This window comes from Leishmania panamensis (assembly GCF_000755165.1).
Source record: "Leishmania panamensis strain MHOM/PA/94/PSC-1 chromosome 4 sequence".
Taxonomy (NCBI): domain Eukaryota; phylum Euglenozoa; class Kinetoplastea; order Trypanosomatida; family Trypanosomatidae; genus Leishmania; species Leishmania panamensis.
Genome location: NC_025883.1, coordinates 402324 through 427416, shown reverse-complemented (window position 1 = coordinate 427416; position 25093 = coordinate 402324). Strand labels below are relative to the sequence as shown.

The 25093-nt window shown below is 55.6% G+C and overlaps 6 protein-coding genes across 6 annotated transcripts, besides 1 other annotated feature; all 6 read left to right on the top strand.

Moving 5' to 3' along the window:
* Positions 1 to 224: 224 nt before the first annotated feature.
* Positions 225 to 1355, top strand: ACT (actin; the record flags this gene model as incomplete). Its single annotated transcript, XM_010705461.1, has 1 exon — positions 225 to 1355. The coding sequence occupies one exon, from the start codon at positions 225 to 227 to the stop codon at positions 1353 to 1355; it is 1131 nt and encodes a 376-aa protein (XP_010703763.1).
* Positions 1356 to 2553: 1198 nt separating this feature from the next.
* LPMP_041180 (hypothetical protein) lies at positions 2554 to 5739 on the top strand (the record flags this gene model as incomplete). Its single annotated transcript, XM_010705460.1, has 1 exon — positions 2554 to 5739. One exon carries the CDS (start codon positions 2554 to 2556, stop codon positions 5737 to 5739), a length of 3186 nt encoding a protein of 1061 aa, XP_010703762.1.
* A 968-nt stretch (positions 5740 to 6707) lies between these two features.
* Positions 6708 to 7814, top strand: LPMP_041170 (protein kinase, putative; the record flags this gene model as incomplete). The annotated part of the gene is made up of 1 exon (XM_010705459.1): positions 6708 to 7814. One exon carries the CDS (start codon positions 6708 to 6710, stop codon positions 7812 to 7814), a length of 1107 nt encoding a protein of 368 aa, XP_010703761.1.
* Positions 7815 to 12475: 4661 nt separating this feature from the next.
* LPMP_041160 (hypothetical protein) lies at positions 12476 to 13039 on the top strand (the record flags this gene model as incomplete). The annotated part of the gene is made up of 1 exon (XM_010705458.1): positions 12476 to 13039. One exon carries the CDS (start codon positions 12476 to 12478, stop codon positions 13037 to 13039), a length of 564 nt encoding a protein of 187 aa, XP_010703760.1.
* Positions 13040 to 13781: 742 nt separating this feature from the next.
* LPMP_041150 (tRNA nucleotidyltransferase, putative) lies at positions 13782 to 15338 on the top strand (the record flags this gene model as incomplete). The annotated part of the gene is made up of 1 exon (XM_010705457.1): positions 13782 to 15338. One exon carries the CDS (start codon positions 13782 to 13784, stop codon positions 15336 to 15338), a length of 1557 nt encoding a protein of 518 aa, XP_010703759.1.
* Positions 15339 to 16677: 1339 nt separating this feature from the next.
* LPMP_041140 (hypothetical protein) lies at positions 16678 to 23772 on the top strand (the record flags this gene model as incomplete). The annotated part of the gene is made up of 1 exon (XM_010705456.1): positions 16678 to 23772. The coding sequence occupies one exon, from the start codon at positions 16678 to 16680 to the stop codon at positions 23770 to 23772; it is 7095 nt and encodes a 2364-aa protein (XP_010703758.1).
* Positions 23773 to 24262: 490 nt separating this feature from the next.
* Positions 24263 to 24806: a repeat region.
* Between the last annotated feature and the right edge of the window lie 287 nt (positions 24807 to 25093).

The following is a 25093-nucleotide window of genomic DNA, read 5'->3' as shown; positions in this document are numbered from 1 at the left end:
GTAGAACTTGGCGCTTTATCTCTCATGATCTCGGGGAACGCATATATGATCGAGGATGATTTTCGCCTTTCTGTGCTAGTTACATTTCCTAATGAATATTTATGTTCTCCAAACCTTCTCTGTCTTAATGGCACTAAAATGGCAGCTGTTCACGTAGCTAGCGGGCATACTCTGTATCTCAAAGAACTCATTTCACGCTTCTTTTCCTTTCTTAAGCACGGAAAATGGCTGACTACGAGCAGAACTCCATTGTGTGTGATAACGGCTCCGGCATGGTGAAGGCCGGGTTTTCAGGTGATGATGCGCCGCGCCACGTTTTTCCGTCTATCGTGGGCCGTCCGAAGAACATGCAGGCCATGATGGGAAGTGCGAACAAAACGGTTTACGTGGGCGACGAGGCGCAGTCGAAGCGTGGCGTTCTGTCGCTGAAGTACCCGATCGAGCACGGCATTGTGACGAACTGGGACGATATGGAAAAGATCTGGCACCATACGTTCTACAATGAGCTGCGTGTGAACCCCGAGCAGCACAATGTGCTGCTGACGGAGGCACCGATGAACCCGAAGCAGAACCGCGAAAAGATGACGCAGATCATGTTCGAGACATTCAACGTACCGTCACTGTACATTGGAATTCAGGCTGTTCTTTCTCTATACTCTTCTGGCCGCACTACCGGCATCGTGCTGGATGCTGGTGACGGCGTGACGCACACTGTGCCGATCTACGAGGGCTACTCGCTGCCGCACGCGGTGCGCCGTGTGGACATGGCTGGCCGAGATCTGACAGAGTACTTGATGAAGATCATGATGGAGACAGGAATGACGTTCACAACGACTGCTGAAAAGGAGATTGTGCGTAACGTGAAAGAGCAGCTGTGCTATGTAGCGCTGGACTTTGAAGAGGAGATGACGAACAGTGCCAAGTCGGCGAACGAGGAGTCATTTGAGCTGCCGGATGGTAACGTGATGATGGTGGGCAACCAGCGGTTCCGCTGTCCGGAGGTGCTGTTCAAGCCGTCGCTGATCGGCCTGGACGAGGCGCCCGGCTTCCCAGAGATGGTGTATCAGTCCATCAACAAGTGCGACATTGATGTGCGACGCGAGCTGTACGGCAACATTGTCCTGTCTGGCGGCTCTACTATGTTCCGAAATCTGCCGGAGCGCCTGGCGAAGGAGATCTCGAACCTGGCGCCGTCGTCGATCAAACCAAAGGTGGTTGCGCCGCCGGAGCGCAAGTACAGCGTGTGGATTGGTGGCTCCATTCTGTCGTCGCTGACCACATTCCAGACGATGTGGGTGAAGAAAAGCGAGTACGACGAGTCTGGCCCGAGCATCGTGCACAACAAGTGTTTCTAAGGGACCCTTGCCACGGCTACGTAGATGCTTTTGGTCAGAGGGAAAGACGCTAGTGAGCTGAGGCAGAGTTTAGCAAACGTGCTCGCGGGAACGTATGCAGCACTCCGGACATGGGCTTTTTTCTATTTCTTTCTGGTGCTTGTTTTGGCTAGTGGGTTGTTCCGCCTTTAATCATCGTTGTTTTTCATCGCTTCTTTGTTTCAAAGAACTTTGACTTTTTTTAATTTGCCTGTTTTCCCCTGTTCCGTCTGGCTTTGAGGTTCTTTTTCATCCTCTCTAGTTTATCTCTTTGGAGGTAACTGCGTTCCTTGTGTGTGTCCACGCCTCCAATCTCACAAGCGGTTCAGATAGACGGAGTATTTGCGGGTCTCTGGCGTGTCCTCATCGCTCTTGTTGTCTTGCCCAGCTTTCCAGCTTCCCTGCCACGTACGGATGCTGACGTCAAGCAGCATCTTGTGCAGGAAAGTGCATTATCCCATTGGAGTAGAACGTAAGCTCACATGTAGCAACGACCAACATTTATACAAATTACTCCCAAGCAGAGGCTCAAAGCAAACGAAAGAAAAACAAGTAGACGCTGTGATGTGTTATTATTATTTGTGCCTTTGAGTAGTCTGATGCCCATGCTCTTTATTCAAATCTATTTTCACTGGCGATGCACACAATACATGGGCTCATATCGTGCCGCCAGGATGTCAGTCACTGCTCTCCAAGCGCTACCGAAGTGTTAGGTGTTGTTGCTGATTGGCATTAATTTCACACTGCGTGATGCATGAACTTGGGCGTGGATTTGTGGCGGTCCTCTTCCCTCTGGGCAAGAGACCGCTTTGTTCGTAGTATTTTGCATGCCACGCGTTCGTTGCATTGGCTGTGCGAAGAGACCGCGGGCTCTGCAGTGGCGCCTTTCAGGATCTAATCATATTTTGATTTTTGCCCTTCTGTTCCTTACCTTGTTCATCACCTGAGGCACATAAAAAAACTGACACCCACATACGCACCCCCCCACACACACACACACGCACATACTCACATACGCACGCACGGCCCTTGTCAGTTGTCAAGACCAGCTTAACTGGGTTGCATTCCTCTATTCGAGCGACTCCTGTGGTGTCCCAACGAGCGGCAGTGTGCTCTGTCAGCCTTCTTTTACTTTTGCCCCCCTGTCTCTCCTCCCGTTTTCTGCTCACACCTCGTTGTCATGTCCGAAAGCGGTCGAAATGATCCGCCAGAGGACTCGGTACCGACTAACGTCGACAACAGCGATATCGAGTACCACTACCTTCGCACACCCAAGCAGGGGAACTTCGCGGGCGGCAACAACAGTGGACTAAATACCAGCGACCACAACGCGATTTCTAGCTTCTTGCTTATCGGCAAGCTCAAGTCCGTCGTGTACGAAGTTCTGTATAACCTGGAAAACCATGGCAACTTACATGACATTGATGAATTTATCGCCGTAACGGAAGACTGCCTGAAGGCTCTCAAGACCGTCAAGGTGGAGCGGCGCATTGAAGCACGCCGAATGAATCTCTCCATGCGCATCCAGGTAAACTCTTCCATGAACGCGCTGACGACACCATCAAACAGGGAGCTGGACGACGCGTTAGGGGACACTGTGCGTACCTCTGCCGCCATGGTGAGCCAGGGACCTCAAAACTACAAGGCTGCGCTGCTGAGGCAGAAGCTGCCATCTCCCAAGCACTCTCCAGCCCGGACAGATGTCCAGACAAGAGGCGACGTGGAGGCTGCTCGGTACGCATCAGCGCTGCGGGCAGAGGAGCGTCAGAGGCAGGCAGAGGAGCGCCGGTTCGACATACTGCAGGAAATAAAGCAGAAGTCGGAGGTGGCCGATGCTAGAAGCCTGCGCGCCAAAGCGCGGCGCGTGGAGGCGGAGGCAAGGCAACGCATGGAGACGCTGGATCGAATGGACAACGGAGTGCGCCGTGCGGAAGAGGCACGGCGGCAGACTCGAGAGAAGGCCCAGCGTGCCCACTCCCGAGTGGAGCAGGTGCTGCTCACGAAAGAGCTGCTGCAGCAGAACAAGGCGCTTTTGCTGGACAAGAAAATGAGCGATGTGGAACATAATCAGGAGCAGATGCGGGGGAAACTGCAAAAGCAGGCACTGGAGCGGCAGGAGGCAGTACGGGCCGCGGCTGAGCGTCGCCGAAACTTAAGCCAGGAGCGACAGGAGAAGCAACAGCAGCGTGAACAGCACCGTGTTGACAATCTGCGCCGAATCGACGAGCAGAAGAAGGTGGACCAGGAAGTGAAGCAGCAGAAGGCACGTGAATGGGAGAAGAAGGTGCAGCAGCACCATGTCGACACCACCGCAGAGGCCGAGGCGCAGATCCGCAAGACGGAGGAAAAGTTTCAGCAGAGCGCCCAGCTGTTGGAGGAGCAGCGGGAGAAGCGGCAGCAGAAGCTGGAGCGGCAGGAACAGAAGCTACGCGAGGCGAAGGAGCGTCGCGACAAGGAGCTGGAGGCTCGGGTGATGTTGGAGGAGATGATGCCGCGCATGTCAGAGCAGGAAGCGGAGCAGCAGGCATCGCGCATGTCGCGTCTATCCATCACAACGGTGCACCACGGCAAGGTGTTTGTGGACACGTACCAAAAAATGTCGACGCAGTCTGCCAAGGATCTGAATCGCAGCCGGCTACGCGTCGTTTTCAGTCGTCTCTCGTCAGCTGTGACTGCGGCATTGTTGATGCAGTGCAAGCATCCCTTGAGTGAACTTACAACATTGTCTCTCGGGGATATGGACTACGAATATGTGCGCTACTTCAATGCATTCGATACACTGGCTAAGGTTCTCGTGGAGGCTCGGAAAGCACGCGACTTTGGGACCATGCGGCAGACAAGCGATGTCTTGTTGTCTTTGTTTGTGCATGAGAAGGAGGGCAGAGAGAACGTGGTGTACTTCATCAAGAGTGGGTGCACCGCTTCGCTTTCGACGTGCCTACGTGACGAGGCTCGCTCGCTGCCCCTTAAGCACAACACTGAGGCCCTCCGCTGCGCCATGGAAGTTCTGGGCATGTGTCTGGAGAAGATCAGCGCTGAGGCGCAGGGAGCAGCAAAGTTGATACCAGTTCGGGACCAGCTACTTAACGAGATGGAGGTCGTTGGCGTTGACAGCGTCTGCGTTGCAGTACTTCAAACCTGCACTGAGGAGGAGGAGCTATACCTGGCATACACCGCCCTCTGCATCATTTACACGGAGCTGAGCGTGATAACCCGCCGCAAGGGAGAGGTAAAGCGACACTGGTTTCAGCAGATCACGACCTCTCTCTTTACGCTACTGCAAAACATGCTCACCCCGAACGGCTCGCCACTGCGGGAGTGTGATGTGAGTCTCTCGGGCGAGCGGGTAACCATTCTATTTTGCCTGTTTCGCACCCTCAACACCCTCGCGCGCTGGCAGCTGACGAAGTTTCAAGAGTTGCTGCACGATGGTTCCACCGATGCTGGGGCCGCCGTGGACGCGGCGCAAGAGAGAAAAGGCGAGATAAAGCGGACCGTCTCTGCCGACTCGCTGCCAGCACTTATCACTCGCACGGAGCTGTTTCACGTTCTCAGCGGATTTTTCATGTTTATCCACGGTCACCTCGAGGAGCTTGAGACGATCCCGCCCTCAGAGGACGCTGCAGGAACGACTGGGAAGAACATTAGAAGCTCTTTCGAAGAGGCGCTGCAGTTCGGCGTCACGTTGAACGGCTTTCCACCCTTCCCTTGTGGCAACGACTGCGATCCGGGCGATTCGCACAGGTTAGGTGGCAAGCACTACCATTTGCGGGCGGCCCTGCATGAGTGCATCCTTCTCGTCGGCTACCTGTGCTTTGATGACGCACTGCTCCAAGACATGATGGGATGGGGAAGGAAGAAACCGCTCATTGGCATGATGCTGAATGTGCTGCCCATCGCCTACTTCTCCAATGCCCGGCACATTTTGTTTCCGACAATTCTCTCCGCCATTCTTCAAAACAACCGAAACTCGATGATCGTCCGTGAGGAGATGTCGCTGGCAGAGTTGCTGCAATTCATCTTGCAGGAGTACGATCCCTTGACCAAGAGGGCAAAAATGTACGCTCAGGAGCACCATAAGCAGCTGGTGGCGCATAAGATGGAGACAGATCCCCGCTTTGCACTCATGGTGAAACTGCAGGGCAAGTCGTGGGCAGACATGGTGGACGATGACGACCTCCCACCGGCAACACCGCACTCGTCCGAGACAACGAGCACTACCCCAGCGGTGGAGAAGGAGAAACTGTGCAAAGGACTTCGTGCAACGTCGCTAAACCCAAGCAACTACTTCAAATTAGAGAGGCGGCTGCCCATATCGTATTGGCCCGCGGCGATAGAGCAGCTGGAAAGGCTGCGCCAGCTGTAGAGTGTGCCACGACTCGAAGACAGCTTTTGGTGTTGTTGCAGCTTTGTTGCTTTCGGTTCTCTAGCGGGTTTGACGTGCTCTGCGTTGAGCGTTACGTGGGTTGAGTCGGGCGAGAGATTCTACACGCATGCGCATATAAGCGCACATATCTGCACGCGAGAAGACACGAAATGCTCGATTCAAAAAAGAACAACAACTGAGCGCGTGGCTCATGCTAGTGAGCTGTGATCTTCCACGTGGCGCGTCTGCTCATTTTCAGCGGAGGGCAGAGTGCAGCGGCGAGTGAGCGTTCACTGCGTCTTGCGAACACCGTGCAGATAAAGAGATGTGCTGGCCGTGGGCCCAGTTTGCATCTCGTTAGTGGGGAGCTGCGCTGGACTGTTGTACACGAGGCGTGGAAAAGAGAAACACGTACGCGGGTGCAGTCGCGAATGTTCTACGAGCTAGTGCGCCTTTTCTCCCGTTGTACTTTACACGTCGCCCTCATAGTGCTACTGTTTCTTTTCTCCCGGTGTTGCAGGGAGCTGCGCTCCCCATGTCAACTCCCACCCCACTGTGCCATTCCCCTCTCTCCTTTTCATCCTGGACAACCCCCTCTGTACCACCATTATCTCCCCGATACTCACCACGCGCCTCAACAGAGATTTAAAAGGCGGCGTACTAAGTCCTCTGCTGCCTAACACTTCGCTCAGGTCTGCATATGCACCAGCGCACTCCATCACTGCAGCAGTACCCGCGCAACACTTCGGAGTATTACAGCAAGCACAAAGAACTTCATCATCTAAGCTTTGTAGAGGTCTGTCCCAATCTCTGCCCTCCCTTCTTTCTGAGTTAACTTACCAGGACGGCCATTCAAGAAATCCTCACCTTCGCAGCTCTCTTTCTGCCCCCTTTTTCCCACCTTCCTTCTCTCCCCCATACACTCGTGTCATTGATACAATCAGAGAAGGAGGACTTCTTCGATCACAATGCCGGAAGCATCGTCTGAAGCGGTACCTGCCATCAAGTCCATCTTTCAAGGACGCTTCTTACTAACGAAGCTTCTCGGCAAGGGTGGTTTTGGCGAAGTCTACGCGGCCGTGCAGACATCCAACAATGAGGTTGTGGCCGTGAAGATGGAAAAGAATAACGGTCGCAGCTCGTTTCTCTTTCACGAGGCACGCGTGATGCAGGACATTCAGAAGACCCCCACGAAGGATGGCATCTCCGGCATTGCGACACTCAAGTACTTTGGACAGGAAGGAGACTACCGCATGTTGATCATGTCCATGCACGGCGCGTCGCTGGAGGACATTCACGAGAAGTTGGGCCGCTTCTCTCTGAAGACCGCTGTTATGCTTGTGAGTCAGATGCTGGCACGCCTCGAGTACATCCACTCTGCAGGCTACGTCCACCGTGACCTCAAGACGGACAACTTTCTTGTGGGCAAGGGCTCCTTCTCAAATCGAATCTTCATGATCGACTTTGGCCTGAGCTCCAAGTTCATAGGCTCCGATGGCAAGCACCGTGAGATATCTACTGGCCGGTACTTCCTGGGCACCTCTCGGTTCGCCTCGCTGCGGACGCATCAGGGATACTCGCAGAGTCGCCGCGACGACCTGGAGCAGCTAGTGTACATCATGATTTACATGTATCGTGGTCGTCTGCCGTGGTCGGGCCTCAACATCAAGGATCTGTCGGCCAAGGAGCGCAAGATCGGCCAAATCAAGGCGGATTTAAGCTACAGCCAGATTTGCGCTAAGTGCCCGCAGGAGTTTGAGCACCTGTTATTCTACGCCCGAAACATGGAGTTTGCAGAGACCCCTCAGTATGACATGTGCCACGCCCTTCTCCAATCCGTTTTAGACTCGATGAGCCCCTGCGAGAAGATGGACTATGTCTTTGATTGGCACGTGCAGGCTAGCAAGCCACACCTCCAACAAGTGGCGCTGCGCGACGAGATCGCGCCTACAAACGCCAACGCTGCGAGCCGGCCCAATATTTTCAGCGGTGCGGATGGCAAGGGTATGTTCTCTGGCTTTGACACCAGCAACCAGCCTGAGAACATCTTCAGCATCGGTGACCACGACGCGTAAGATTGCTGTCACCGATCACATGTGAGGATGCATGTGTGTGTGTGTGTGTGTGTGTGTGTCATTACGACTCCGTGAACGGCAAACACTAAAACTGTACATGCGCGCACACCGTCATGTGATGATGACTGACTTTGCGCTTCTCTCTTGCCTTTCAGCATGCCTTGTTTCTTTGTTTTCCTTTCCTTCCCCTGCCCCCTCATCTTTCAACTGGTGTACTCCTGGCCCCCTATTTGGGTGCTATGCTGCTCTTCTTGCTTTGTCATTTGGCACACTGCAACGATAAGAAGCATCAAAAATGCGTTTACGTCAGAATCATTTGTGTGCTTTGTTCTATGTTCTCCTTTGCCTTTCCTCTGTGTGCTACTTTTCATTCCACGACCTCCTTTTATTGTCCTGTATGTTGGTTTTCAATGATCACCTCCGTTGCTCACCTTCTTGAGTGTTTCTTTGTATTTCGTGCATGTGCTCGCTTGCCATGTGTTTTTATAACCGAAAATATTTTCCTTCTTTTTCCCTTTTTTGTTGTTGTGTTGTGTGTGCCTATTTTTCTGTTTCTGCATCCCTTCCTGGGCCTATCATATACTTCTCTATACGTCAGACCCCGCACCCGTCTGTAATCCTTCTCAGAGCATACCACGTACGGCGTGCGCCTCAGCTACTGCGCTATTCCAAACATCCGTGTGTGTGGGTGTCGGTGTCGGCGGTGCGTAGCGCCTAGTCATTGTATGAGTATACCCAAGATGATACTACCTCCCTCACTTCTCTGTTTTTGTTGTTGTTGATTGATGTGGCGTAGTTCCCACCACGACCCATCCTCTTTGAATTAACATGATCCCTCTTTCGCCTCTTTTTGTGATGCTAACCTCTGCTTTCCCTTCCTCTGTTTCCCCACTCATCTTCGCACATCCATATATGAGTGCGAATGTACAGACCACCCCCTGTCTTAATCTGCTTTCATTTTGCCCACACTCTTGCACCACTCGGTGTGAAAGGTCCACGCAGGTTTCCCCGAAGTTCTATATTCTTACGGCACAAGCAAAGAACTTAATTTTGTGTTCTTCACGGACTATCGTTCGCGGACATATACTTCACCTTCATCTTACCATCCCTCCATCACTCAGAAAGGAAGAGAGAGCGATGCACCTTGTCTCGTTGACTCTTTCTTTTCTTTTTGCATTTCGTGTCTGTGTGTAGGAGTGAGCACTTTTTCCTTTAGCCTTTGTGTGCGTGTGTGTGCGTGTGTTCTTCCCTCTCTCTTAGTATGTGCGCCTTTTTCGCTTCTTTGATTCAGTTGCTGCGCTAACGTGACTGGTCGTGCCGCTATCTTTTCTCTCGCGCGCTTGTTCTCTGTCTTTCCTGGCTTTGTTATGTCCTGCTTTAAGGGGCTTCTTCCTCACTTTTGCGCACCCTTTGAACGGTAGAAGTGGGGGTGTATTTATTTTCTCTGTGCTAGGGTGTTTTACGCAGCAGCTCTCTTCCAGCGAGGCACAACACTTGCCAGGTACCACAGCACTGTATCTCTTGGTGGTAGACGAACAACGAAGAAAGTGATTCCCCTCCGCGCCTCCACGGTGCACAGAATCTCACACGCCGATCCAATAAGGAATCCGTCGGTGATCACCCGCTTCTTCTCTGTCAATTCGGGAGGAACAAAAGGGACGACGCGACTTGTACGTAAGCAGCTCCTCTTTACCATATTCTTAACGGTTATCTGTGTCTTTGTGTGCATGTTTCTCTGTGTACTGTTTTTCTTTTTGTTCTGTGATGCAGGTGTGTATACACGCTCACACCCGTACTTCATGATGCGCCCTGTGCCTCTGGTGTTTCTATTGCCATTGCATGTCAAGATCAGGTATCATCTTCTTCGTCCGAAAGTGTGCGTGTGTGTGTCGGAGGTGCTTCTCGGGATTGCAAAGCGTATGTGCCTGTGCGTGCACACACACACACGCAAGGTGTGCACGATTCAAATGGAGCATTCATTGAGGGTCTTCGGTAAGGTGTAGGACTGATGAATTGAAAGAGACGTCACCGGTGAGCAAGGAAAAACCGCAGCAAGCTTCCCATCTTCCTTGATCGCTTTGTCTCGTTTGCCTCTCCCCCCCCTCTTTTCTTGCTGTATCGTGCAGTGTGTGCGTGAACGAACGTGCTCCGGTCTGTCTGTCCACATGTGTGTTTCTTGTGTGCGGCGTTTTTCGATTAGTGGAGAAATGTCTCCGGGTGTTCCCTTTCTCTCTTTTCGGTTCATGTGCATGTGAGAACATACTTGCCTCCTTTCCTCCTTCCCTTTTTCCTCTTTTTCGTAGGAGACACCGGGAGAGCACATCAAAGACTTCAAAAGGGAGCGGAGCTCACATATCAAGTGACAGCTGCGTCGGTTGCACGTTGTGTCCTTTTTTTATCTCGCACGACGGGCCTTTTTGAGCAAGCCCAACGCAAGGACGAACCTCTGTTTTTCTCAGGAAAGAAAATAGGCAGGCAATGTCGGAACAGACTGTGGGGCTTGCAGGTAAAACAGGAAAAAAAAAAACACTGTCGCGACCATGCAAACGAGCGTCAAGCATACAGATTTGCCGACAATGGAAAATGCTAGTAAAGGCTTTTCTTCTTCCTCTTCTGCTCTGACTTCTCGCTCTCTTCGACTATAAACATGCTACTATTACTTGTCTGATGCACTGCTTTTCTTTTTCTAACGTGCGTCTGAGTGTTTCACCTTTTCGTTTGTTTATATCAGTTCAAATCACTTCTCTCCTTTCTCGTCTGTGTGGGCCCACTCACATCCCTCCTTCTAACCAAAATGCTATCGTATATCTGTCTAGTAAGCGTTGTAGGCGCAGTACCTCTATGGCCACCAACGTATGTCCCCCATGAATACTTAGACATGATGGGGAGAAAAAACAATGTGACATACACGTAGCTGCCTTCGAGGAGGTGAGCACGGCTGCTAAAGACGGTCTTCTTTTTTTGTTCTTGCCATTGAGGCTCATCCTTCCTCGTCTCTGGGCGTGTGCCCGATGGACTGACACCGGCGCATGTTGACAAGGGACCAGAGTGTCTCGTCGACTTTAACCGCGTCGCCTAGTGTGGCGAACTACGACGGCGCTCGTTTAACTCTCCGCACGAATGCTGACGTCTCATCAGTTTGTGTGTGCAAGAAAAGCAGACTGACGGTTTTAGCTCATTCATGCTAAGCTCCTCGCCCTCATCACACTATCTCTTCCTCGTCCTTCTCGGCTGCCGAGGTTCTTTTCACTTTCTCACCTCCACAATGCCTCGCGTGTGCGCATTCCCTCCGCTGATTACCCAAGGGCTTCTACTATCCACCTTAAGGTAAGACGCATCACACGCCTCCCACGTCTGTCAGCAGGTTCCACTACAGGATTCTCTTTTCCTTTTCCCTTTCTTAGTCTCACCCCCACCCGTTCTCGCGTGCTGCGTCAAGCAAATGCTCCGGCGCTGCGCTCGTCGTCTAGGCCATCAGCTCATCAAGGAGCCAATGGAGCACGAAGAGACCACCTTCAGTCGTGGCAACCGTACTCGCAGCAGCGCTCTCCATCACATGTACGGGCTTGCCGGGCTTTGCGGGATCGGTTGCATGCTAGCTCTCTTTTCCTTTGTGTCGGGGCAGCGTCGCGTTCAGACCACAATTACGGCAGACGGCACCATCACCAAGGGCACGTGTCCTACCAAGTGGTGGAACTTTTAAGCCTCCTGGCAAGTGAGCAGCCTTGCTGTGCCTGCGCGGCTTCGCTGCTCCGCAGGCACCGGGAAGAATGTCTTGCCAGCGACAAGCATGACAAGCAGTCGCAGCATTGGCAGCGAAGTTCGCCTTTGTTTCGGCCCCGGCGTTGCTCTCTTTCTTTCATCTGTCTGTGTTCGTATGGTGCGTGGGTGTGTGTGTGTGTGTGTGTGTGTTAGTGATCGCTGTAGTGTAGTGGGACACGAGGTACACATGCCTTTCATGGCGCCGAGAGCCTCCCCCCCCCCCAACACCTGCTGCTATCCACTTTGTTCGGGGGACAGGGAGACGGTGTGTACACCATCCTGGGTTTTCTCTTTCTTCACTTGTGATCGTCTCTCGGCAACATCTATACTTTTCTTTGATTCTCTCCGGCTTGCGTAGCGTAGTAGTGTAATGATCCACACACCGACCAACACACAGGACGACACCCCATGAGAAACGTGAAGTAAAAAATCTGAAAGCGGCGCCGCTCCCTTTCCCTTCCCGCTCTCTGTTCTACTTGGGCTCTGTGGATGACCCTCTTGGGCTGCCAATGTGAACTTCCCTCAAGGTCCTGCACCCCACAGAGGCTCCTCAGATGTACTGAGCTACAGGCTCACAGAGAGAGTGAGAAATGAGGGCATAATGGTAGGTATGCTCGTGGTGCAACTTCTTTCTCTCTTCACTGTATTGTATCACGAACGAAGCATCTTTCGTCTCCCTTGTGCGGTACCACACGCCCCTTTCCTCTTTCTCTCTCTCTTACTACTGCGTCTTGGTCGCAGGTATGTTGGGATGGATGCAAGCCCGCCTGCCCTTCCCCTTCCCTCCCGCGGCCGCTGCGACTGTTCCTGTTTTCAGCTTATAGTGGCACTGGCATGTGCGTGTGGGCGTCCTCTTGCGCTTCGGTCCCTTTGTGCTGCCTCGACGAATTTCTCATACAATGCCGCCGATACGTCCCGCCAAGCCTCCTGGTACCAAGAGCGTTCGCAAGCGTGGCGCTAACCACACCAAGACGTGCTCTCCGTCGCTCCAAGAGGTGTACATTCGATCGTGTGCGGAGCTGGGGCTGCGGCCCAATAGCGCGTTTACAAGCCTCCTACCTGACAAGGGTGGAGTTGAGTATCCTGAAGCCACGCTTGACCTTAGCCGCAACTACGTCGGAGACAAGGGTATCGCACCTATCCTTGCTACGCTCGAGAAAATGCCCAACGTGCGCGCGCTCATCTTCTCCGAGAATGGCTTGCGAAATCGCGGAGTAGAGCTTGTGTGCGCCAGTGCGACCAACCTGCCGCACCTGGAGTTTATTGAGCTTTCCGACAATTTTATCAGCGAAGGCGCGGCTGTGGCCCTCTTCCGGCTTATCGAGCATCACCGCCAGCTTCAAATGGTGGTTTTGGAAAATACAAAAATACCCGTGCAGTGGAGAGTCAAGCTGCTTGACGCGCTCGCCGAAAAGCGCGCCACGAGGCAGTCGCAAGCACATGCTTCCATCCTCGTGAACTGAGAGGTGCCTCTCTCTCCCTATGACACGGTACGTCACTACGTGACCTTCGCCCACACAATCTTTCCTACCGCGTTTTCTGCACAAATAAAAGAGAAAGAGGTTACTCTTCGATGTACGTTACCTGCACGTTGTCCTCTGTGAAAGACGAACCAAAGAAGAAGAAAATCGCTCTCCTCACGAAATCTGTCGAACAGCGAAGACACATGTCTCCGCACTGTACATGTGTTTTGGCGCACGATCGCTGCTTCTCTCTTCCTCTCCGTTCTACCACTGTGATACACTTGCCAGGGGTACGAGTGGTTAGGAAAAGGAGAAGATCGGTGGGGGCTGGTGGGCCGATCAATGAAGGCAATTGAGAAGAGTGATTGATGCATCTCTCATTGTCACTTGTCTACTCCAAGGACTAACTCCCAGGATTGAAAGCAATGATACACTGCTGAACCTGTGCTGTGCTGCAAAACCCTTTCTCTGGCACGACGCCTCGGCTGCCCTTTTGCGCTTTCTCAGTGCAAAGTGAGCATCGCCCCTTCACCGCAGGTACATACTGCTACGTGTATTCCTTCCCTGCCTGGTAGCGTCCCGCCTCCTTGTTCTCTCCCTTTTCACACTTTGTCGTGTGGAGGCTGGCCACAGTATAGCGGTCGAGTTTATCATTCGCAGCGTAGTGTCTCTCTCACAGATACACCCCCTGTCTCTCCCCTCCCTCCTTTCTCTTTCGCCGAGGTGAATGTTGCCGAGGGTAATGCGGCTGGAGGCCGCCATCTCCCCGGCACATCAAAAAGTCTTCGACGTCCTGCTCAGCGTGGCTGCGGAAAGCAAGCTCGAGGCTACGCTGCGGGTAGCGGGAGGGTGGGTGCGGGACATGTTGCTCGGGTTGCACTCAAACGACATTGACATTGCCATTGAAACCCACCCAAACGCGGAGCCTGTCACAGGTGAGGCCTTCGCTCACCACGTATCCAAGTACCAGCTGTTTCACGGCGACCGCAGCCACAAAGTGAGCGTCATTCGTTCCAACCCGGCTCTCTCCAAGCACATCGAAACTGCCACGCTGCGCGTCCACGAAATACCGGTGGAGTTCTGCGCCCTCCGCAGCGACGTGTACACGGATGAGTCGCGCATACCCCAAGTACACCCGGCGGCTCCCTTGGAGGATGCGCAGCGCCGTGACTTCACTATCAACGCTCTCTTCTACAACTTGCACACCGGCATGGTGGAAGACTACACCACCGGCTTGGAGGATCTGCGTCTGCGCATCATCCGGTGCCCACTGGAACCTCGAACGACCTTTACAGATGACCCGCTTCGCCTACTGCGCGGCGTGCGTTTTGTCGGTCAGCTAGGTGCGCTCAACTTTTCGCTGGATGAGTTGATCACCAACTGTGTAGATGACTCGCTTCTTGATGTACTTCAACTGAAGGTGTCTCGCGAGCGTATTGGGAAGGAGTTTGTGAAGATGATGACGGCCGCCCACCCGGAGCGGTGCATCGCATTACTGCATGACATGCACATATTGCAGCATATCCTGCTAGCCAGCGTGGTCATGCGGCAGGCGCCCGGCAAGAAGCAGCTGTCGAGCGAGGTTGACCGAGTAGACAAGCTGATAGATCTTTATCCGGATGGATCGAAAAGAATGGAGACAGTGATGCGACTGAGTTCTGTTGGCTTGCCGTGCCTTGTCAACATCGGCGCGGCGGCTGAGTTGACCGAGGAGCAGCGCGTGGAAGTGGCGCTTTTCTTTCTACTTATTCCTTTCTTTCGTGGCGCTACGGAGAGTATTGATGAGACGGTGCGCAATGTTTGCATTAATGGGCTGAAGCTTCCGGTGGCGAGCTACGACTGTGTGCGACGCTTGATCGACGCTTACAATCAGCTTTATGAGCAGTCCGTGACGATGGATGAGCTCGCCGTCGGGACACTTCACCCCGAAACGGTGAGGAAGGTATTTGATGCCTTGAACACCCTCAACGACACGCGCGTCTTTTCTCATGCCCTCCGAGTCGTTCTGCTAGCTTACATGCTAATCGAGGAATCAGCTCACCAACTGTCAGGCGGTACACTGCAGCAGGTCACGAAAAAGTTCTCCGCTGTGTGGGCACGTCTTGTCCAGCACCCTGTGCTACTTGGTGTCTTCCAGCTGAGCCTGCCCGTCAATGGAAAGAGCCTGCAGGAGGTGTACGGCATTCCACCCAAGAACGTTGGGGCAACTCTGCTGAAGATGCGACTGAAGCTCGTGCTTTGCCCCCAAATGACACCTGACGACGTTGCACAGTGGCTGAGGGAAGGCGCGAAAGTATGACTCGGCCGCCGTCGAGTGGCCCATTGCCGTTAGTGCTACAGGTGACTTAATCCTGTTTTCTACTCTGCAAGGCTGTATAGCCGCTGCGCGGGGCGTACGAAATAGTTGTGGCGGCAGCTCCTGCGCTGTGTCGTGTGCAGTGGGGAAGAAATGATCAACATCGAAACAAAAAAAAGACATTGTATTAGTTTCGGCTACCGTGCAGTTCTAGCCACGACGGTCAATTGGCTCCCCACCACTCTCTCATCCGGTGGATGCTGATCACGAGAGAAAGGAGTGCCTCTGTCCGCGCTGGCCTTGCTTTGCCTCGAGTGAGTGACCGAAGAGTCTCGTTCTTGTGCTCCTTTTGCCCTGCATGTGTGACGCTGCGCACTCTGCTCCACTTGTTCATCCCCGTCTTTTCGTCCTCTCTCTTCTCTGTGCTGCTGGGGGTTGGTGCAGGTGTACAGCCATCGGCGCACTGCGCATAACGCTGCCCCTCTCTCCTCTTTGTCAGCGCCATTCAACCGCGTTTCCCCCTTCCCACTTTGGGCTTGCATAGGCAGAGCGGAGGTGTTTTGCATCCGCAGATACTGTGGCACCTTTCGTTAGTTTTTCGCGCACACAAAGGAGTAAAGGTGACGTGCGAAACTGGGAAAATACTGAAGGTGCATAGCAAGCAGCACGTCACAACTGCTTTCTTTTATTTGTGGCTCTCTGCCGCCTCTGTCTGTGTGTGTGTGTGTCTGTGTGCTTGACCTCCTCCTCCCCTCCCTCGGCCTTTGAGTCACGCCCCCCCCCTCCCCCTGCACACACACACACACGCGCACACACTCGGAGACAGACAAATAGACAGGTACGACTACGTCCACAGACGCACATACATACACTCCCACACATCCATACATACAAATCCATAGTCTCGTAGTGGTCAGCCTCGCCCCCACCGCCCCACCCCCCTCCCCTCTACTTCATGAGCTGCACACGTACTGGCCGGCAGGTACCCATCGCAGATCCATAAAACATACATTGAAGTTACCATAGAAGACCTGGACCGCATCGCCGCCATTCCTCCTCCGCCACGCACACATTTTAAGTAATGGGTGTTTCCTTTTTTAGTCTTTTTGCGTTGTCGCCGTCCCCCGCTCTTCTCTTTTCCTTCCTCGAGTCTCCCCGTTGTGCTCTGCGCCCGCTACGCTGCATCTGCACTGGTTTCTTGCCACTGCCAAGGCCCCCCCTCCCTGCCCTTCCCTCATCCCCAGACGTGTTGGAGGCTCTGTCTGTACTCCCCTTCCTCTTTGGAATTGCTCTTGTGTTCTAGGCTGAGTATTCCTCCAAACCCGTGTAGCGTTCTTGAGACATGAGCGAGATTCGCTTGAGTTCCTATAGTGCCGTGTGCTGGCGCCCCGGAAAGGCTGGCTTCGTGGACGTGGTGGGCCCCATTTCTCGCACAGAGGTGCCACAGCAGACGTCCTCGGGTAGTGGCACGGTGGTATCTGCCCCGATTGCGTTGGAGTGCGTCAGGCAACCTGAGCAGGATCTTATCGTGTGGCTAGGATGGAAGGGATGCCGAGACTTCAAGAAAGGTGGAAAAGGTCTTCACAAAGTTCTCTACGTCTGCACGACCGTCACGCACTCCGGCGTCTTCTTCACCTACCACAAGGGTGAGCGGCTGGGGTTTGCGCTCATCACCCACGACTCGAACGACCCGCAGAAGTTAGGGAGTAGGCCTACCCTCTACAAAGAGGAGCTTTCTGGCTTGATGGCCGACGTCTTGCACGATGGCGAAGGCAAAAAGACGTCCAAGCAGCTAAAGCAAAGACAACTGGTGACAGTGCGGCAGGCGGTCATTCGCGAGACCCTCGAGGGGCACGTTCTCGCAGCTGTATTCATCAATCGCCGCGGCGATGTGTACGCGTTGGTGGCGCACTTGACAAAAAACGCGTGGCGCAAGTGGAGGATGGATGCCGCTATCGGCTTTATGCCGTGCATCCATGTTTCAGACGGCGGTCGCGATGTGCGGCTTGTGCACTGCGACATAGGCGAGCCCATTGATCACACCTCCACCACTGTCGCCCCTTCCCTTCCTTTGGCTCTCTTGACGTTTGATCGCGTCTCGATGAGCAGTGTCATCTGGGCTGCGCAGGTGGCGGCCGCCGCACCGCCTCTCCTGTGTGTGAGATTCCGTGAGTTCATTCTGCCCACGCGCGGATCGGAGGTTGCGGCGGAGAGAGTCTTTCAGAGTCAGTGCGTCGAGTGTGTACTTGACAACGCCCGGAAAGTGCAGCAACCGTGCCTTGCCCAGGTGGATGAGGCGACCGCAGTGTACACCGTGGTTGTATCCTGGGAGCAGTCTAGCTATCTCCTGCACATGCGTCACTCGCTGTGCGGGTCAGGGCTGATGACGAATTGCACAATGGTTGCTGGATTGCATCGGCCAATCAGTGCGTGCACGCTCTCAATTCCGAGCCTGCACCGACCTCGAGGTGCCCGGGTCTCGCTGGTGTTGTGCGACGACATGAGAGTGTACTGCTGCGAGCACTTCGGGCATGTAGCGTCGGTGTCGCTTAACATCGAAGGCGTGGACTGCTCCGTATTGACGCTCCCCGCGCCACCGGCCGGAAAGTCAACCAGGAAAGTATGGACAGCAACGATACTCCCAGCGCGGCTCATACCGCTGCACAACCAAACAGAGGTTCTCTGCACGAACGGGACGGTTGGGCTGTTCTTGCGCGTTAGTTACGCCAGTTTTAGCGAGACGGTGCCGGTACCGCCAGGCGTGGCGGTGGAGGGCACCATCGAGACTGCCGGCTACGGCACGGCGACTGAGGTTGGGGTTGGAGCTGCTGCACTCCGTCTGTGCCTGGAGTCGTTGCAGCGGCTCTCGGTGCGCACTGCCCGCCACGACCTGCCTGATGTGGTGTTTCGCCACATCATGCCGCACCTGCGCTACGTGGGTACCTCGCAACAGGAGGTGATGCTGATGCAACGGCTGTACGAGCAGCTGCTGCAGATGGCCAAGCCGATCTTAGAGTCCGAGTGGACCTATCTCTGGTCGCTCACCTCTCTTCTCCAAAAGGCCCTCGTGAAGCGCGGCAGAGATAACCAACTGCGGTACACTGACACCTTCTTTCTGCAGCTGGCTGACGCGTACCGGCAGAGCAGCTTCGCCTCTCCTAGCGGGGAGACGTTAGTGGGGGACGGTGTCCGCTCTGTCGTGTCGGTGGAAGCGCAAGGCGTGATCGCAGCACCGACGGCGACCCTGCCCGCAGAGGTGGGCTATGTCCTCGACGGGCTGGCGGCAGGCGTTGCCCCGGTGGCGTTAGCGGAGGAAATCGTGCGGCGCATGGTGCGCACCGAGACTCTCTTGAACGACATCTGCGTTGTGTCGTCTCAGGATGGCGTGGCTAGCTGCGTGCACTGCATGGGATGCGTTCTTGTGGCGAGTTGTCTAGACCTGAGTGTATTTGCAATCGCTGACGAGGCGGGCGGGCTGCGTGTGTCTCTTCAACGACCGCAGGATGGCGTATGTGTTGCGGTTCAACCGTACACCTTTGCGAACCAGGAGGAGTTTGAAACCGCACTGTCCTTAGCAGGCGATCTCCTTTGCGTCTACTCCGCCGATGAGTCATTCAGGCCCGATGTGGCGCTTCTCACGCTGAGCATTGGGAGACGGCAGCATTGCCTGACTACCTTCCTGCAGCTGTTTGCTCCCGTGTTGCGTCAAGCCGTCGATGCAGTGATGCCGCTAAGCAGCAATAGGGATTGGTTCGAGAAGTGCGTCGCCACACTGGCGCAGCCATCCACTGAATGGGCTGTCAGTTTGCTGCGCAAGGGCAGCAGCGACAGCTTCACTATCACAGCGGCACTCTGCCACGTACTGTGTACAGCGCACAACGGCGTGGATGCTGTCTTTTTTCGGAGTCTCTCGGGCACCCTCTCCGTAGAGTTCTGCGCCACCGCGCTGGTTGCTCGTATCTTCCACCAGACAGAGCGTCTCCTGGCTGCGACCCAGAATTACGCATCGGCATTGACGACCTATATATCAACGCACAAGAGTGAAGCAGAACAGGACACCCATGCGCAGGCGATGGATGTGGGCCGGAAGCGTCTGCATACGGTACTGGCGCAGACGTCCGCCTTGTGGGCGCAGATGGACTCCCTGTCTCCCTACCCTGTACGTGATGTAGCGGAGAGCTACCGCATCTCCGTTGGCATCTCACTAGCGCCCGTCGCGAGCACGGCGTCCGCATTGACGGAGGGCACAATGGTGTCACGCACGCTCGTGCTGTGCTTCCGCATCTTCTGTCTCGTGCAATACTCGCTGGAGGTCGAGAAGGACGCGAGTCTGGCAGTAAGTGCTGAGTCAGCTAGTTGGACAGCGGACGACGCCATTGTGAGGGACTGCCAAGGAGCTCTGGAGGCCCTCTACCTGCTGGTGGACAGCCCGTTTCCGCTCGAGTGGCTCCAGTGGAAGTTTATGTCACACGTGAGGTACGCAGCTACCATCAGGCCAACTTGGGTCCCGTTCCTAGTGCGCCTTATGCAGCTGTCGAATGTGCGCCAGAGCAGCAGTGCGAATCTCAAGCGCGACTTCTACACACTGCTGGGGGCCCTGCAGATCCATGACGTGTCTTCTACAACAAAAGTGGCAGAGGGGGATATTCAGAGAGCTATCGCAGCGGCAGAGTCCACCGTTGGCGCTGTTGCTATCCAGGCAGGGCACTGCGGTCCAGCGGCTGGAACGGAAGGTGATCGCCCAGCGCAATCAACGCCTACCGTTTTCTTCATCTTCTCCCACCAGCGCGATCCATCGCTGCCCAGCTGGACAGACTCGCACTCGCTGCCAGAGCGACGGCACCTTTTTGCTACCAACTGGGCCGACGCACTGTGGACGCTGGAGCGGGTACCCGGTGCTCTTCAAAAGGCCTGTGCTGCAGCCCTCGCTCGAGTGCAACTTGCAGCCTCTGAGGAGTCGACTACGTCACGAGATAGGCCCCACCTGCCGGCGCTCTCCGAGGAGCTCGCTCTTTCCCTCTATGCACATCTCTATCGATTGAGTCCTCCGGTGCGGATACACGCCATTGCAGACGCGGCACCGGCCGATGGCGACGGTGCGCGCGGTGATGTGCAGCAGAGTGAAGCGCGTGTCCAGGAGTATGAAGAGGCCTCTCGCGAGCCCACAGCGACCCCCGAGAAGCTCGCCGCATCGCCTCAGCAGGAGCAAGCACCAGTGACTGTTTTACCTTCTGCGAACATGACGACACCTGGGCCGCTCCTCTCGTTAAGCGTCGAGCCCGAGGCTGCGGTGCGCACCGGCACTAGTGAACCGACACCAAAGGAGCAACCAAGCAGCAAAGCCAGCGCGAGCGCTGATGCTTCTGCAGACGCTGAACTAGCAGCCTCGACGCGGACAGGTCTGTACTCTCCAGCGAGCGTGGCGTGGTGGGACACGCTAGAGACGACACCAAACCCACAGCGCTCGTTTGGCGTGAAGGCGGAGTGTGCCACCGCAACCGCCACGTCGCCCGTCACCGCCGACGACAACGGCGAGAGCTCCGACACGGCCACGACGTACACGACATCGACCAGCTACTACGCCGACCCGGTCGCCATGCTCAGGTCATATCATCCCCGTTGCTACACGAGAGGCGACAGGCACATGGCAGTGGACAGTGTAGGCAGCAGTTGTAGTAGCCTGGAGTCGCACTGCTGCAGACGCCGGTATGCTGCCGCTTCCTCGCCAGCGCAGTACGGAGCAAGAAAGAAGTGCCGCTGCTGCAGCCGACCGTTGCGTGTGGACTCCCGCGGCCGGTCAGTTGGGCGGCGAGGCGAGGTTGCCGATGAGGCTACACCAATACGTGTGCAGTGGAGAGAGACTGCGGAGGAAACGACCCCAACGCATGTGCAGCGGCCGCCAGTCGCCGCGAAGTCGCCAGTAGCTGCTGCGGCACGTCCAGCAGATCTGGCCTTTTCGACTGCTCTGCAGCCCCCAAAGGAACCCTCACGCGTTGCGTCCCCAATGCCCCTGTTGACGTTTTCACTTGCACCAAACAGAAAGGAGGCATCGCGAGTGCGGCTGTACGTGTTAGACGGCGACCGCGCCCGCCTTGCTGATGAACAAGAGACAGTGTTGCTGTCGACCGCCAGCCGCCCTGTTGCTGCTCCCACGACAGGTACCTTGCTGGAGGTGCCACCACTGCCTGCGACGAGCGTCTTTGTAGCTCCTCAGCCTCTTCTGCGTCTCCCCCCGCAGCCTGCGGCAGCGCAGCTCGAGCGTCGTGCGATACGCGCATCAGATGCAGCGGAGGCAGCACAGCCGGTGAGGTTTGTCCAGATGGAGCGTCCATATCCGCAAGCTCCGCGCGCACCCGCTGGCGTTGCTCCGCCAGCAGTAGATATTGCCACCTTGCAGACTCCCGCCACGAACGCACCTGTGCCTGTTCGCCCCGCTGATGAGATCGCCTCTGCATCTGCCTGTGCAGCAGCACCAGTCGCTGCCCCATATGTGCCGCCCGCTCCTGCCATTCTGACTCCCCGGCCGGTCCCAACGGTGTCTCCTGTAGGTGATCCTAGTGTACTCAGCCCTGCGCAGATGTGTGAATTTCGCCGCTACATTGACGACCTGCTGGCCCGACAGAGGGGAACTGCACCGCTGCACGTCGCGACGACTGCGTCGGCTCTGACTGCAGCACCTCCGACGCCGGAGAGCGCCACCGCAGCACCCGCAGCCACCAATTTTTTCCGCACTGCAGAGATAGAGCGACTGCTCGAGCAGCAAGACAGCTTTATCCGAAAATCCGAAGCCATTCTTGAGGCACTGCACGCTGAAAATGATGGCTTTCATCAGCGGGTAATGGAGAACATTCGCAGCCTCACCACTGTTTCCCAGCAATTGCGAGGATTGAGCCCGGTGGAACAGGCGCAGCTCGTCCAGGACACTGTCAAGCAACGAAATGAGCTACTCACCCTCAACCATCAGCTTCTAGAACTGCAGTTGGCTGCTGCCCGTGTCAGTGGTGAGGTGCCGCCGGTGCCCACCACTGCTTCAGGAAGCTCTCAAGCCGCTCCGCAACGCGTGACTTCCACTAGTGCAACCCAGACGCAGGCACAACTGAGGGAGAGCGTTGGCGTGTCATGGGCAACAACGGACGGCTTCACGGCATCCACAACGGCTGCTGCCGCCACTGTACCTTCACCCATCAAATGGGCGCCAGGGCGCGAAGGAATGCGAGAGACTCTGTCCGACCTACATCGGCTCAACGCAGAGCTCATGGCAGTGGGCACGTCGGCGGAAGCCATGGAAAAGGCCATCAAGGAGACCCGTGAAGTAATCCAGCGGTACGAACGGTACAAGATGGCAGAGGCGCTGACAGCGGAGGGAGTTGCCCTGACCTCAGCGATGCGCCAGCGAACTGCTGCGATTGAGCGACGACTAGCGGAGCTGCCGAAGACGGTCGAGCGAACTGCCGCTCCTGGCGAAAAGCGATCCTCGAGTGTGTGGATACCTCAGCGCTCAGTGGCGGAAACGGTCGGGGACCCGCTGGCAGGTGTGCAACCCGCCGCATGGCGCCCGGCATTCATCTCGAGCGCGGGCGGAGCGCCATCGCCCTCGTCACACTTACCAGCGCAGGCTGAGACGTCAGCGGTGGTGACAGGGGATGCACTGCTCTCACGGAACGTGGTGCAGTACTTGCCGTTGTGCAACCCACTCGGAGCGATGTCGCCCTCCACCTCTGTGCCCCAGATGGCGAAGGGGCCGCAGCCGGAGCAACAGGCTTCTCCCACAGTCGCAGTGTGTACTGCACCTGTCGCCTCGATTGCAAAACCACCCGACTTCGCAGTGTTCACCTCTGTTTCCTCGACACCCATCGATGAAGTGATGATGCCACGGTCCGCAACGCAGGAAGCGCCGCAGCCCAATGTGAGTCTTCATGCTGAGTGGACTACCGGTGGTGAGGTCCCGAGTCTGCACGTCCGTGAAACAATGAAGCCTACCAACCTTGATCTTCCACGAGCTGTGTCTCACGACATAACTGCACCACGAGTCACCGCTCAGTTGTGCGATCCGAGCAGTTCGCTCGTAGAGGACGGTTGTCGGTACGAGGCGCTATGCAACTCAAGTACTGCTCCGCTGCACCGGAGAGTAGAAGCCCTTCCTCTCCGCAGTTTGCTGGGATGCTCACAGGCACTCAAGCCCCACACTGTGGAGCGACGCTGCTCACCAAATAGTCACTTGTGGACACGTCCTCATCACATGTGTGAGGAGCGCTATGCCATGTACCGGGCGACGTCGAGGTCAGCAAAGGTGCGCCCGGCAGCCGCAGCCAGATCTAATATGCCTGGCCACCGTTGTGTGTTGACTGGTGATGCGTTCGTGGATCGACAGCAAAGGAGACGCTTGGCTAGCATTGCCAAGCGCATGGAGCAGCTAGAGGAGGATCTCTTTGCGTAGACACACACATGCAAGGGGACGACGCCTGTAAGGCAGTCCGATTTGTTTGACGCAGGTGTGTGTGCGTACACGCCAGTGTGACTAGAGCTGCTTTGATCGCAAGAGAGGAAGAAGGACAGGGAGGGAAGGGAAACTCTGACTGAAATCATGACTACTCATAGTCTTGCTGGCAGTGTCACTCGTGTCGGCCTTCTTAAGGTAGAATCCGCCCTCTTATTCCATCTCTTGAACACCCCCCCCCCTCCCGTTACGTGCACACGTGTGTGTCTGTGCCCCACCCTCTCCATCCTCTTCTCCGACTGTATTTGGAACGGTAACACCCGTAGAACGAGGTGGCAGGCGAAGCGAGTGACGTTGCGTCGAGAGGAGAAGGGAGTGGCGGTGTTGAAGTGGGTGAAGAGTCGTTATTTTCCTTCTTGCTTCACGCATACCAACAGTGGCCTGACAGCCACCGTGAGCAGCAAAGCAGCAGCTTTTTTTTCTCTTAAAGGTGTTCACTCTTCGGTGTAGAACGTAAGAACAAACTCTCCGCTCAAGCCACAGCCTGTCTCCCAGGGCCCATCGCGCGGTGCGAGCCAGCCGTAGACACACGCGCTACGGCAATGCGCAGACCCAGTCATCGGAGCACGGCTCCTGCGTCAAACTCTACCCCCCCGCTCCGCAGGTCACCCCACAGACGCTCCCACTGTGCCGGCCACCACCTGGTACATCACTTGGGGAGTGGGGCAGACTCCCCAGACCAGTAGGCAGAGAGGGTCGGGTGGGATGCGCTCGAGTCAGGCTCACGCAGTGTCCATCACATGAATGGCACAGACGCGTTTGCTGTCGCGGGTCACTCCGACGCAACGCCACCCAGGACCTCACCGCCGACACCCGTAGCGATGCATCGCTCTGACCTCCCCTACGTTGTAGGTGCTTGACGCTGTCACGACCGGCAGTGGTTCGGTAGTGGCAAGGCCAGGGACTACTAGGTTGCTCCGCATGGAGCGGGTACTGCGCTATGGTACCATGCCGGGGTTTCTGTCACCTTCAAGTTATAGAATCAACGTGACGAGACAAAAAGTAAACCAATAGCGCTGCCTGTGCGTACACGCGTGGGACAGTCCATCTGGCGTGGCAACAAAACTGCTTTCTCTTTGAAGTGCTTTATCGCCTCACCTTGGCTGACCTCTGCGACACGGCAGAAATGGTCATAGCCGCCGCTGCCCCGCTGTACAGTGGCGTTTGTATCTCTCCCCCTCCCTCTCAACGGATGGATGTGTACGTCATATGCAGTGCCTCTGCACCCTCCAACCTCCTCTGTTACTCTCCTGGATGCCCA